The sequence below is a fragment of the Eptatretus burgeri genome, chromosome 2, assembly GCF_056783735.1.
Source record: "Eptatretus burgeri isolate ZD-2024b chromosome 2, Ebu_testis_v1, whole genome shotgun sequence".
In the NCBI taxonomy this organism is placed as follows: Eukaryota; Metazoa; Chordata; class Myxini; order Myxiniformes; family Myxinidae; genus Eptatretus; species Eptatretus burgeri.
Window position 1 is genome coordinate 58,855,390 of NC_140962.1, and position 13,797 is coordinate 58,869,186.

The 13,797-nt window shown below is 42.1% G+C and overlaps 2 protein-coding genes across 6 annotated transcripts in view; both read left to right on the plus strand.

Moving 5' to 3' along the window:
• The window catches only part of PAPOLG (poly(A) polymerase gamma), an 81,980-nt gene extending 75,076 nt beyond the window's left edge, over positions 1-6,904 (plus strand). For 2 of the 5 annotated variants that reach the window (XM_085869467.1, XM_085869470.1), the window contains exons 19-22: positions 927-1,171; positions 1,488-1,559; positions 5,285-5,350; positions 5,706-6,904. In XM_085869467.1, coding sequence (XP_085725593.1) covers positions 927-1,171; positions 1,488-1,559; positions 5,285-5,350; positions 5,706-5,801 — 479 coding nt within the window. In that variant the 3' untranslated portion in view covers positions 5,802-6,904. The remainder of the gene's footprint in view (positions 1-926; positions 1,172-1,487; positions 1,560-5,284; positions 5,351-5,705) is intronic. The other 3 variants (XM_085869468.1, XM_085869469.1, XM_085869471.1) reach the window with 3 other exon arrangements.
• A 4,027-nt stretch (positions 6,905-10,931) lies between these two features.
• CENPI (centromere protein I) lies at positions 10,932-13,361 on the plus strand. Its single transcript, XM_085869472.1, has one exon. It carries the CDS (start codon positions 11,037-11,039, stop codon positions 13,074-13,076), a length of 2,040 nt encoding a protein of 679 aa, XP_085725598.1. The 5' UTR covers positions 10,932-11,036; the 3' UTR covers positions 13,077-13,361.
• Positions 13,362-13,797: the final 436 nt, after the last annotated feature.

Consider the following 13,797-nt stretch of genomic DNA (forward strand, 5'->3'; position numbering starts at 1 on the left):
TGATGCCGTCTGGACCGGTTGCAGAATCTGAGTCGAGGTTTGACAGCAAGCTGTGCAAAAGTGTTCCGTAACCCCTTGGGGGACTGACGGTTATTTCCCTCAACAGGCACGTGAAAATGAGGGATTAGGTGGAAGTGGCCATACGGGGTGTTTCCAGGGGAGATACGGCAATGGGAAGCATCTTCAGGTTTGGGAATGGTCACGATGCTGCACGGACAGTTTGATCTGGTTGTTTTCTTCATATAAATTTGAATGAAATACCAATATTTGAGGAAAAACCCCTCTTTCACCTTCCTTTTAGGGTCACATCCTGATGGGGGAGCACAACCCCATGAGAACTTGCTGTCTTGATGCATTGAACTAATCTTGGTCCATATCGGTCGGGTCGCTTGTGAGAAGATGTTTTAGTCGAATGTTAACTGACGTATCTACGGCCGGACACCGAGACCCACTTTGAGTTTATCATTTGGAGAAATAATGTAAAAACAGAGTGAAATAGTGCTGTGTAAAATGTCTTGGGTGAGGAATTACTTTACTTTATTTCGCAAATTAACACTGATCAAATGACCTTAAATTCATGCTGTTTGCCTGGTGTTGGATTCATGGTCAGGGTGGTGGGCTTGGGATCCTCGTATCCTGCTTGGCATTTGAATTAATACCAGGTGGGGTTGATTGACCCATTCAAGTATCCTGCGTCGGAGTGGCGACCCATCCAGGATTGTGCCAAACAGCCCAGGAGACTGTTATGGCAGCACCAATGCTCTGCACAGAGTAGGGTCCCAATGGATTTGGGTTTTGGATATGGTTTGAACATTGTGAAAATGGCAGCCATTTTGTAGAGCAGTTAGAGAGGTAAGTTGATATGAATGAACAAGCACAAAATATTCACAGCTTTTGTGATCTCAGTATTTTGTCGCCATCCGCAGGAATCCAGGGCACGACTCCTGCGCCTTCGAGGGACACCCCATCTTGCGGCTCCACAAACATCCGTGTCGTGACCCCAACACGTTTAGTGAATGCTGTAACGCCACCTGCCAAGGGCCTGTCTACCGCCGGAAAACGATCTCAATCCCCAGAAGCTGGTAGCTCACCGCCCAAAAGGCAAAAAGCTGATACGCTCGACTCAAGCTCCATGGTGGAGGAAGGCTTGGTGAGTGCAGGTTGCACAGAGGTGAGCTGAAGGCAAGACTCGGTCGGTTGTTTCAACCCTGAAGCCACTTCATTGCTTGTACAAACCGCATAAGAAGGGGCTTTTCAAGTGTTTGCTTTTATATGCCGGATTTTGTAAAAAAATTTATTGTGTATTTTGAATTGTTTCATTGTGTTTTTGTGTTTTTGTGTTTCACATTTCGCTTTATTAATTTTTATTTTTATTAACTAAATCGCCTGCTCTTATTTTCAAGATGAAGTGAGATTTTTCTTCTCCTCCAGTGGAGTTTTATTTTCATCGCTTCTCTGACTTGAAATGAAGCACATGATTTTTGCAGAATGACATTGAAAAGGACGTCTGTAAAGCAAAAGATGCAGACACAGGGAATGATGTACAAGAGGGTGTTCTGGTATGTTGAGTTTGGTAGATTGTTTCTATTGTTTTCAATAAAGTGTTTTTTTTTTAAATTTAATTTATTAATATATTTATTTATAGATGTTAGTTTGTGTCATGTGCACAAGCGTCACCAGAGCTCCACGTTCCAAATTGAATCTGAATAAGATTTGATAAAGCAAGTCCCCCCCCCCCCAACACAGCACTTTCAAAATGACGTATTCTGCCCCAGATTGATGGGTGCGCATGCACAGAAACGCCTTGTAACAAAGTAAATTGGGGTGGCCTGAACATATTTCATGCCTCCCAGATAAGGATTGTAGAATGAAACGACCCCAAAAAATAAAAAAAGTAAAAAACTTTTAAAGAAGCCAAAAATACTTGTGTATTTTTAATAAATACACACGAGTGTGCCTTCGCACAACAAAACCGTTGGAGAACTTTTGAATGAACTTGTCCACAAAGTTATGTTACAGCCCGTTTTGCAAAAATTCCCGACGATGCATCTTCGATGCATTCCAACCAAATTGTGAAAGGTTGAAGATGATGCGTTCCAACCAAACCTTCGTACTTTTTAACACTGATGGGAACGTCATATTTGGGGCTTGTCTGCACAGGGTAAGTTTTTTAAAATGATATTTGCTTTTATTCATGTTTCGGAGGCAGTGTGTGGAGGGCTGGGATTGGGAGCTGTATGTGTTGAGGGATGATATATATATATATATATATATATATATATATATATATATATATATATATATATATATATATATATATATATATATATATATATATATATATATATATATATATATATATATATATATTTACTTTGGTTCCAGGGCCATGATAAGTTATGCAAGATTTTTGCATCTATTGGTGAAAGGAGAAGTGCGTGTATGCGTACATGTGTGTGTTGATTGTATTATCATGACCACTGCAAGCTAATTGTATTTACGGGGAATGATTGGAACCCGACTCATCCAATCCATGTAATGGATATTTGTCATTTCTGCCTATCTGTTTTGCATTCAGGAATAGAACCATTATGGTTAACCATGCTGAAATTGCCACTGAAGTTGAAATGCTGAAAAATTTTGAAAAGACTTTTAAAATCAGATTTCGTGCTCACAGTGGCAGCAAGCCACTGACAACACACACAGCACATGCTCAAAAAGCCTCATTTAGCGTTCATACGTCATTTTGAAAGTCCCATATTGCTCGGTGCAGCTTGGTTAAGTTTTATCAATTGTGGATTGCCGTATCCCGTACAAATTCATCTGTAGGGCTAATTGTGTCAAAGTGCAGTGGCAAAATGTTTTTCACTTTGGTTTATTGTTTGCAGAGTTTGCCCAGGTTGCTTTGTAAAATTGGAGCGACTCTATTCAGCCCCCACCCCCCCCCCACATTTTCAGCATTTTAATGTCTGCATCCTAAAGGCGTTACTCGTCCCTGTGTAACCATTCCACTAGTCTCGGAGTTGAAAGAGTGAATGGTAGGGCTGGGCGTTATCTCCATCGGCTCGAGAAGACATTGAAAAAAAAAAGTCAACGCGAAACTACATTTTTCAAACTGTTGATACGTGCATTAGCACATTCGAAAAAAATGTGGTGTGTGGTGTTGTAAACTGATATTTTCATTGATTTTTGTAATAGTATCGACATGAAATACTCATTTCATCACAACACCACAGTCCCAGTAAAAAAATGAGACTATTTAAGCAACACCATTCTCTCTCTATCCCTCATCATTCACATAAAAGAAGAAATGACAATCAAGATCGGATAAAGTTTTCTCATCATCACGGTCTTCCGTTTATAATCTTGAGGATGATGACTATACTACTTGGCGTTTGCACCGGTACAATCACCGCATCTGAACTCTGACTCGGACCCTGTGCAGGAATCTTTTTATCAAGATGGAGAAGCACGCACACAAAAAGTGCTGCCCCCAAAGCGACAAAAACACTTTAGTCAAACACAACTCACCCCCACTATCGCGGTCGATGCGCAAACACCCCCCCCCCTTAACCTCCTCCATGCGCCCATTGTAAACAAGGAAAAAGATAAGCATGGGATTTTCGGGATGATGTGCATGTCCTTCGTGGCCAAGCCAGCGCAATATTTAATGCCGTAAGAGCGCGACAGGACGGAGGACGGAGAAATCCGGCGATTTTAATATACATTATAAAGTCGAGATCAAGTCCGATGTCGAGCCACAGCGGCTTCTTCGTCACTCTGCAAAAGTGCAATTAATGTTAAAAAAAAAATACCCATTGATGCGATGATGTGTTTGTATGACAATGACATAAACACTGCTTTCAATGAGAGCACACGGAAGTGTATACATCATTTTCAGGACATGTTACATGGCGATTTAAACAGCCATATTTTCGAGCTATTGCACAATGGGTCATCATCCAGGTTATAATAAACATTGATAGTATGTCCCTCTAAGTCCACCCCTCCCCTCCAATTGCCAGCTTTTGCTGATAACTGGTTGCTTGACATGAGCACACGTGATTGCGCAATGTCTTTCTTTGCTGGATCATCTATACTTGGAGGTACGATAATTGATGAGCAAAAGTATCAATATTGCCCAGCGCCATTGTATGTTTCCATGGTGAGAATGCCTTGTCTTTGGCATTATTTTGATATTCTCATCGTTTCAGTCTCTTGACGTTTTTTTTCAGTCAATGGAAATTTCATGACCAGCATCCGGAACCATTGATCGCTCGGTGTATTTTGCAATCAGATCTTTAAACTCAGCCATTTAGAAGGAACATCTTCCATTCTGTTTGCTTGTGATTTTGTCTTGTAAGTAAAAAGACACTTGTGATTTGGTTTCTTTTGCGACAAATAACTTTTTGAAGTTTTCCATTTTAATATGCTTATTTACAAATTAATAATTTTGAAATAAATTTGCCCGTCCGTGCAATCATTTCCCGTCCCCTTCAGAAGGGGAAAGCATATTTCCAGCGATCGTTTTGTATAATTATAATAATTTAACGTGTAAATGTATTTCTGTTAATCTGGAGTGTCATGATGGTCTAGGGTGGGGTATGCACACTCCACCTCTAAGCTGTCTAGGCTGGGTTCCAATCTTGGTCCAGCTATAAACTGTCATTCTGGTGTTTCGCAGGCATGGTAGTTCATCAATGGGCGTGCCATCCTTCCGATGGATGTTAAGCTCGTCGTCCCGCCAGCCTGCATTAGTTGGCGGACGTTAGATTTTCACGGTGTCCTTCGCGAAGAGTAGGTGAGCTATCGCCGGCACCATGAACAAATTACAAATTTCTACAGGAGCTCCTGCTGGAAATGCAATGGCAAACCACCCTTGCCAAGAAGCTTCTTCAGCAACTGAGTATGGTACATCAGAATCAGAATGTTAAATTCATAGGTTTGCATTTTCCTTTGAGACTACCATACTGTGTTGAAATTAACAAGTATGTTTTTATTTATTTTTATTTTTAATAAATTGCATTTGAGGATTCACTGAATTTTAACGAATAAGATAACCCTTGAAACTTAAACAACAAAGAATTCCACTTGTTGCGTAGTGTGTATCGTAATTGACTTGCGATTAGTTAAGTGTTAAAAGAAAGCTGGGTTGCGATTGGCTGTTAGGAGGGCAGAAAGGAAGCATCCTTGTGACCTTTGCATGCTTTGAAGACCCAAGTCCCCTCTCGGTGGCATTTGTGTTGTGATGTGAGGTTGATCTCGATGCTTTCCCCTGTGGCAGATGACTCAGGGAGATGTCCTACCAATCACACCATTGCCTAGTGCCACCGCTGAGGCTGATTCACAGGTACAGACATTATTGGTTGAAGTTTCCGAACTCAGACTTAAAATGGTTTCAACTATGAACAGCAGCATAGCAGAACCGTTTGTTTATTTATTTATTTTCTTTTTTAATATTGCCTGACCTTATTCACTTGAAGGAGAAACTAATAAATTGTTTGCAAAACTATCATATTTGTGTGTGTCTTTTTATGTGATGTAAGTAAAATAAGGTACGATGATTACTGCAAAGCTCTCAAAACATATTGAACTCACCAAGTTAGATGAAATTCCTTGCCACTTCCGCTCTTCCTAAACGGCTTGTCCTCGGGAGTTTGGCTCTATTAGCGTGAGGCTTCGTCCTGCGATTGCCTGTCTTGCAGGAGCAAACGAGTACTGAGCTCCCAGATGTCTCGTCGCCCATACCACCTGGCATGCAGGTGGTCAAAAACTCCATCCGCTTGAAACTGAACCGGTAACTTGTGTGACTCCAGCACCTGCAGGTAAACTACGGACTGGCATTTGACCGGAGCACTGCATTCTGCATGCCAAAAGCTCTGAAATGTTATTGTTTTTTTTTTTGTTTGTTTGTTTTTACTTTAAAAATTTTTTAATATTTTTTTTGTACTGAGCTTTTGGTGACCACAGCTTTGGATCTAGCCAACCTGAATCGGTGTGCTGCACGCTTTTCTTTGCGAACAGAGAATGAAAGAAGTTTCCAGCCCTCTGTTCTGTGCTTTTTTAAGAAACAACCTGGAAAACCTTTTGTCCATTGTTTTTATATTCTGGTTGAGCTGAGCTTAAGCATTCTTGTTGAAGTCTTTGCTGTTCATGAAGTCAGTTTGACATTTTGAGGGTCATCCCTCCTCCTGGCCCGAGTGAAATTTGGGATAACCTTTTCTGTGGAATTAGTACGAATCAAGTTTTTGATTGTTCCAAGATGTATTTTTTTTTGTAATAGAATTGGCCGAGTAACTTACATTTCCCCCTTGATCTTTTTCCTCTCACCTGTTACCTTAAATCTGTCTTCATGAGGGTTTCACATTTTTATTCATGTGGGTTTTTATTTATTTGCTTCACTCGTATTTCAATCGCTTGTTCTTCTTTTCTTCTTCTATCTTTGTCATCTTCCCTTTTTGTTTTTATTCCCCTCCTTTTTTTGTCAGTGTTATGAAAATTTTTGTTGTCGTCTTCTGCTGATTGCTTTACTTTCTGTAAATGCAAAGCCATCATTCGTCATTAGAAAGCACCTCTCAAGTTTGTTCATGCTTCTACTGCAAATATTTGTGTGTCCAAATTTCCAATGCTATATAATGTACATGCAAAGTCCCAACTCATGAAATATTTATTTCCCATGTCTTTGGAGGAGTCTTTTTTTTCTTTTTTATTATTGTGTGTGCTTACGCTTTTTATTGCGTCATATACCACGAATCCTCTTCCTTTAACAGGTTTTGACAAGTTTTATTTTATGATTTCATTTGATTTGCAAGTAACCCATGTTCTGAATGATATTTTTGTAATGGATGTCTGTATTGATACTCTTCTTCTTACCCCGAGTCTTGAATAAACTTTAGAATTTCTAGTCTGCTTTTGTTGTGGTCTTTTTTTTTGGCCTTAAGAGGACAATGTTGTGCAATAAATGCAAAAAGCAATTACTTTTTCCACCCTTCATGGTTAAAGAGAAACAAAATTGCTGGACTTTGCATTGAGAACCAGACCTCGAATGACGAGAAAGTTCACAGAACATCTTACCCCACGCAGTCTTTAGAAAAAGGACATGGGAAGGGTCTTTTCATCTCTTGCTTTGCGTTTCCGAGCACGATCTACATTAGCTTTGTTCGTGAACTCTGAATAACAGGTACTAATGGCAACCATACCAAGCCGATTAGTTGAACCTTACGGTCCAGATCTGAACCTTCTGCCGACTCTTCTTTGGGTAACTGACAATTTGGAAAGATCTTTGGGGGAAAAAGATGCATTTAACTGAACAGGTCTTTTGTACAAAGTCACCTGAGCGGTGATTAAATTTATGACAATCTTTGGGACCTGATCTCTTTCCTGAATGTATTGCTCATTTCTCATGTTTTTTTTCTGGATTTTTAACGACCCCAAAATTATTTGGGACGAGCTGGAAACCTGTGGTTAAAAATACGATATAAAAATAAAAGGAATCTTTTAATTCCTGTGCTGGTTCAAACGGCTAAATTGAGGCAGTATTATGATGTTCCCGTATTTTTGGATTAATTTGAAGCAACCATAACTTAACAATTATAAATTTACCATCTGTGTTGATCAATTTGAAGCAACTTTTGCTTAAAAAATTCTCTCCAAAGAGTTTCTGTGTTTGAGGGTGGGATAGACACAGATAGATGGCATTAGCCTATTATATAAATGTATACTGTACTTGCTTGAAGCCTGGAGTAAAAATACAACAATAAAAAATTGAAGGAACCCTTTGACTCTTTCCCTGGTTGAAAGGGCTAAATTGAGGCAGTATTATTTTCCCATAGGTTTGGATAAATTTGAAGCAACCTTTACTTGATCATTATAAATTTATTGGAGGTTTGGATTAATTTGAATTAACTTTTACGTAATTTATAGTCTCCGAAGAGCATATCCGCGTGTTGGGGGGGGGGGGCAGACGTTAACCTATAAATATATATTGTAGAGAGTATTACGCCTGGTGTTGACTTAATGGTTGGGGTGGTGGGCTTGGGATCCTGAGTTCAAATCTTCCTCAGCTGTTGAATTAATACCAGGTGGGGTTGATTCTGCCTGTCATCCTTTTGAGGTTGGCAAAATCAGTGCCAGCTTGCTGGTATCCTGTGTCACCGTGGTGACCCGAAAAGGATTGTAGCCAAGGAGACTGCTCAGGCAGCACCAACACTGCACAGAGTATGGACTCTGGATGGATAGAGTATTGTGAAATTCCAAAATCATGTTTCTTAAATCACAAATAAATTATTTATTTATATATATATATATATATATATATATATATATATATATATATATATATATATATATATATATATTTAGGATCGATCAAAGCAGTGGTTTTTTTTTTTATCCCCCCCGCGTGGCGGAAGGGGGATATTGTTGTCACCCGGGTAGTCCGGCTGTCCGTCCGTCCGGGCGTCAACATTTATAGCTGTGAGTGCGCTAACTCAAAATGTTCGCCATATCGATTTGAAATTTGGGTCACACATGCACCACCTGAAAAGGAAGAAATCGATTGATTTTGGGTGTGGCCGTATCCAAAATGGCTGACTGGGGCGGCCATCTTGAAAAAAATGTTTTTTGTAATAAATGGAAAACCGCTTATCTGATTTCAATTATTTTTGGTTACTACATTCCTCACCCCTGGGGAACTTTCTCGAGATGATGACCAAATGGTGTCTTGTTTCCAATTCACCTCCCTCATTATATGGAATATGTATGACCTTTTTCATTCAATGGTGGGGGATTCCCCATCTCTGATGGTATATTTATAAAATGTCTCAAAACATTTTGCTTGAATCTGTCGGTAAAGCGAAGGGTGTTTTGCTCTTGGATTATATCATAGCCAGATGTAAACCCATTTGACAAGTGATAATGTTGCCATGTAAATTGAAGTGCTGTGTTCTCCCTGCCCAAAATGAAATGTAGATCACCAAGTGCACGTATGAGAAAGCAGACATTGAAACTATGGCTTCAGCTGTTGACGATGTATTAAAACAAGGAAATCATAGTCATGTTTGGAGAATCTTTAAAGATTTTAGTTGTATGGAGATTTTGTATCGATAGTCGCATCCTATGCTTATCGTGGCACTTAAGAAGTCAAGGGCTATCTGTATGATCCTGGAAGTGTGAGATAGTTAAAAAGGCTTTGAGTAAATGCAGAAAACTCTCTCTTTGTCTGGTATCTCTGCTGTTGGTGTCTCCATTTCTCCAGTTCCTTTTGTTCTGTTGTGTCTTGATCTGTTTATTGTTCTCGTTCTTCCATGAGTCTTGACCTTGTCTACAAAAAAAGAGGAAGAACAATAAGGGCATTTTGTGGAGCGCATCCCTCCGCCATGTAATGCCTGATCCAATACATTTATAGCTCGCCTGTTCGAAGAACAGAGAGCTATAGTGATACCACCGGCATGAGCGTGAGCGTGAAAATGTTAAAGTTTTTGGTGCAAGTTATTTCCTTTCTAATGTTTTTATCTACCACACTATTTTGTACTGATTACAATATACAAATACATATATTGCTTTAAAATTATTTGGATCAGACTTCACTGCAATGCTTTATAAAAAATATTAGACTAGTCTTTTAAAAACGATAAATGTATAAACAGGCGAGCATTGGGTGGCTTTGACACCAACTATCTGGTTGAAATATGCTACACAGTGCTATATCGTTTTTGGCTCGGATCTCCCAATGGTGAAGAATCACTTAAAAAAAAAAAAATTATTGGATCTTCACCCAAATCGAATCAATTGGTCCTTGCGACACACCCAACTTCTCCACCAAGTTTTGGCCGAATCCCTCCAACTTTTTGAGATATCCTGCGACACACAGACAAATAAACAAGAATACGTTGTGCAGATTTGAATTCAATGACCAAATATGCAACTCCTCTTCCAAATGTCAAGTGAATCGGATGAAAATTGACAGTTTTAGAAATTTGGCCTATGTTGTTGACCTTTTGGTCGACGTGGACCTCCAAAATAATCCATCGGTTGAATTCATTGACCTGAAATATAAATCTTCAAATTTCAAGTCAATCGGATGAAAATTGAGGATTTTAGAAATCTCACCTAAGTTTTTTTGACCTTTGGCCGACGTTGACCTTTTGACCTCAAAAACAATAGGCTTCTTCCTCATGACAAACTGGAGCACGTGGTGAAGTTTCGTGAACATCGGTTTAAAATAATTGTGACCTGTCAGCGAAAAGCATTAAATTAGGAAGGGGGGGGGAACACAGCATCCTTCACCTTTGGCGGTGGAGGTCAAAAAGGAACTCTGAGCCAATAAGAGGACATTTGGCCCATCATGCCTGTGCTGCACCAACGCCAGGGGGCGGGGGGGGGTGTCCCACATTGCCCATCAGATTGCTATCGCTTGCGGCTTGTCAAGCAAGCCGTTCCTTAACTTCATTGGAGTGCTTAAGCCGCTTGGCAAGCGCTCTGCAAGCTGCTTGGTGATGGAACACACCCTAACAAGCTCCGTATAAGTTACAACTCCTGCCAATATCCCTGTTTCCCCCCCTTAATCAACAGAGGTTTTCCGATATTTTAACCCACGTGCTCTTTCTGACTACTTTTCTCTGAGAAAGGAGACCAATTCCCCAGAGGTTGTGATCCGCACTTCATTTAAATAACCGTCCCAAATAAGGAGCGAGCTCGGCGGGAAACTACTCCTCCTGCTCTTCTTCTTCATCATTACGTGCCACTCATATTATCATCAAATTACATCTGCAGACGTTAAAAAAAATCTCTCGATGAACTCCCAATTAACGGGAAACAAATTTTTTCCCCAAACATTAAAATGACTTTCGAGGCGTAAATTTCTCTTGGGGGGGGGGGGGGGAAATGGGACGATGAGAGACGAGCGGAAATGACGTCGGCGAACGTCCGGAAGAACACGCGTCGTGATTGGACCGCCGGTAGTTCCGTTTGACCAATAGAATTTGAAGTACTAAGCGCTTTTTTTTTTTTGCTGTTGTTGTTAACGATCCTCCGTCATGGCGACCAAGGAAGCGTTGGATTTCTTCCTCCATTACAAGATTGGCGAACAGAAGCAGCGGACTTCCAACCGCGTCGCCATTTCGCGCAGTATAAGAATCCTCGAGACGACTTCCCGCCGGCACGGACTCGAACCCTCGGTTCTGGAGGATTTGCTGCGCGTCGTCGTGAAGGACACGTTCACCTGTCAGATGCGCCACCGCCTTGTCAAGTGTCTGATCCCGACGTCGGTGGTCTCTCGGAACGCTCCGGTGATCGCCGTCGCCTCCCTGTGCACCGAGACTCTCCCTCCCACGCTGCAGATACTCCTAGTCCAGTGGCTGATCCTGGTGTTCGACCTCGTGGACAACAAGTCCGACTTCCACTGTCTGTACGAAATGATTTTTTACCTCGTTCAGTTCGACAACCTCAGCCCGTACGTGTGTCACCTGTTGTACCTGCTCACGCGCAGGAAGGACGTGAAACGCTTTCGCGTTCAGAAGCTGCTGCGGATCATGTCCGCCCAGGGCTCCAACCCCCAGCTCCACCTTCAGGGCCTCCTGTCGCTCTACAAGACCTACCGCCCTGAATACGTGTCCCTGTCCGTGCCGAGTGACGTCAGGAGGTACTTCCCCTCGGTGAATCGAGCTTGGGCTCAGTTAATCAACCTGATCCAGGTGAAGCATTCCGTCAAATGTGGCATCCAACGACAAGTGGCTCCTCAAGGTGCCGGTGTTCTTGAGAAGAGGCTCTCCCGCAAGAGAGAGAGGGATCTTGCGCCGGTGGCCTACTCGCAGGGTCTTTCAACGGGTCCCCCGGCGAGGGAGTCCTCGTCCGGGCTTCACCTTGACGATGTGTGGGAGTTGCTGGGAAGCCCGGACGACGTCGATATGACCGATGGGCTGAGCTCCCTCTTCGGCTCGCCGTTTACGCTGTGCCGTCTGAGCTGCTCGATGGACAACGTGAAGAGGATGCGCATCGACTACTCCGTCGATCACGTTCTTCAGCACGAGTTCTGGAACGACGTCACGACTCCGCGGACCTTGAGAGTGCAGGAGGAGTTTCTGGACGGCGTCGTGCGGGCGCAGGATATCCTCAAGGAGTGTCTCCCCGGCATTGAGCATTTTCTGTCCAGGTGGCTGCACGTTTGGGACGGAGAGACTCTTCGGCTCCAAACCCTGAACTTGCTTGCCCAGGTTCCTCTGTGCGAATCGTCCGAGCTGAAGAGGAAGTTCCTGAGACCGCTTCCTCTGCTGATGATGACTTCTTCGATCCACCTGAAATGTGCCGTTTTGAAGTCGCTCCAACAACTGCTCCTCAATTGGCAAACGCGTGACCTACCCAAGCTCCAGACCCAGCTGATGAGCCCCGACAACCTCGACGACCAGGGTGGCGTGGAGGCAAGAGATGCGGTTGTTGCCGTGATCTCCTTTGTGGATGAGATATCGAACGTCGTGTTGCAGCAAGAGGGATACAGCGCTTTGTTGATCCACGTCCTGCTGTCCTTCTATCAGACGGCCGGAGAGCTCTGGCCCCGGTTACTCGACAATATAATGATCATGCCGGATTGCATGATCTACCCATCCTTTTTGACGTACGATCCTTCTTGCCTGAATCGTCTTTGCCAGATTTTGTGCAGTTACCGGGACAACATCATCGCTGCGAAGTCCGACGCTGCTCTTCAGAGTCGACATGCCCCCGGGAAACTCAGCATGGCATTACACACTCACAACACCGTTGTGCAGCGAATGATGGGATGCATTTGGAAAGGTCTTGCTTTTCACGGTAATCAGGGGCTTGGCTGTTTCGTGGACAGCAGTCTGCAGTCTACCTCGAGCTTTTGCCTGTATTTGACGTGCCACCCTGCTCTCTTGGGCTTTGCGATTGGTTACGTCGACGCCACGTTTGGCCGATCAGAAAATCTGTTCAAAGATCTTGAGAGAATAAAGGGCCCGGAGATCGAGCGATTCTTGCAGTACCTGGATGAACAAGGTGTTGCCAGTCTGCCGCTGCTGCTGCAGAAAACCATTCGCAAATCGAAGTCCTCGAGGTCCAATTGACTGGCTTCTAGCTTTTAATTCCAAGATCTGAGTTGTGTCGAAAACCCAACTCGGATGTGCTACTATTACAGTGGTCCTACATTTCGGTAGTGATATAACAAGAAGCCTTAACGTAGAGTAAAATATGCATTCACTAACATCCATGTTCTTTGGTTATGCTTTTAGCCACATTATAGAAAAGCTTCATGGGACTTTTATCATAGTTCTCAAGTCTCCATCAACAGTTTAAAGTACTTTGGTTTTGTTTATTCGACAAATGTTTGTAAATAAAGTGAGGCTGAAAAATGACGTCGTCATATTTTATGTATCACGAGACAACCCGTGAAGTCGTTGTGATCGCGGTTGATTAAAAAAAAAAAAATCATTTCAAAACAAAAAAAGATAATAAAGATAGCTCCAGCGAACTATACCGTTGAGGTTGTTTGCATTGATCAAATAATCCTGAAGAGTACTTGACTGAATAGGCAATTTATTTTTTTAATAATTTTTTCCGTTTCCTGATTTGAACGAAACTTGATACTGCGCACCACAGGTGAATGGTGAGTAAGGTGGTACTAACATTTTTACGCCATCGTGTACCGTTTTGGCTGTATTTCGGGAACATACATATATACAAGATGAGAGTTTTAGTAATATACTAGATGACCTGTGAACCCATTAGGGTCCCGTTGTGACAGCGGTTGATGAAGAAAAAAAAAAAAAAGAATTTTAATATTATTTA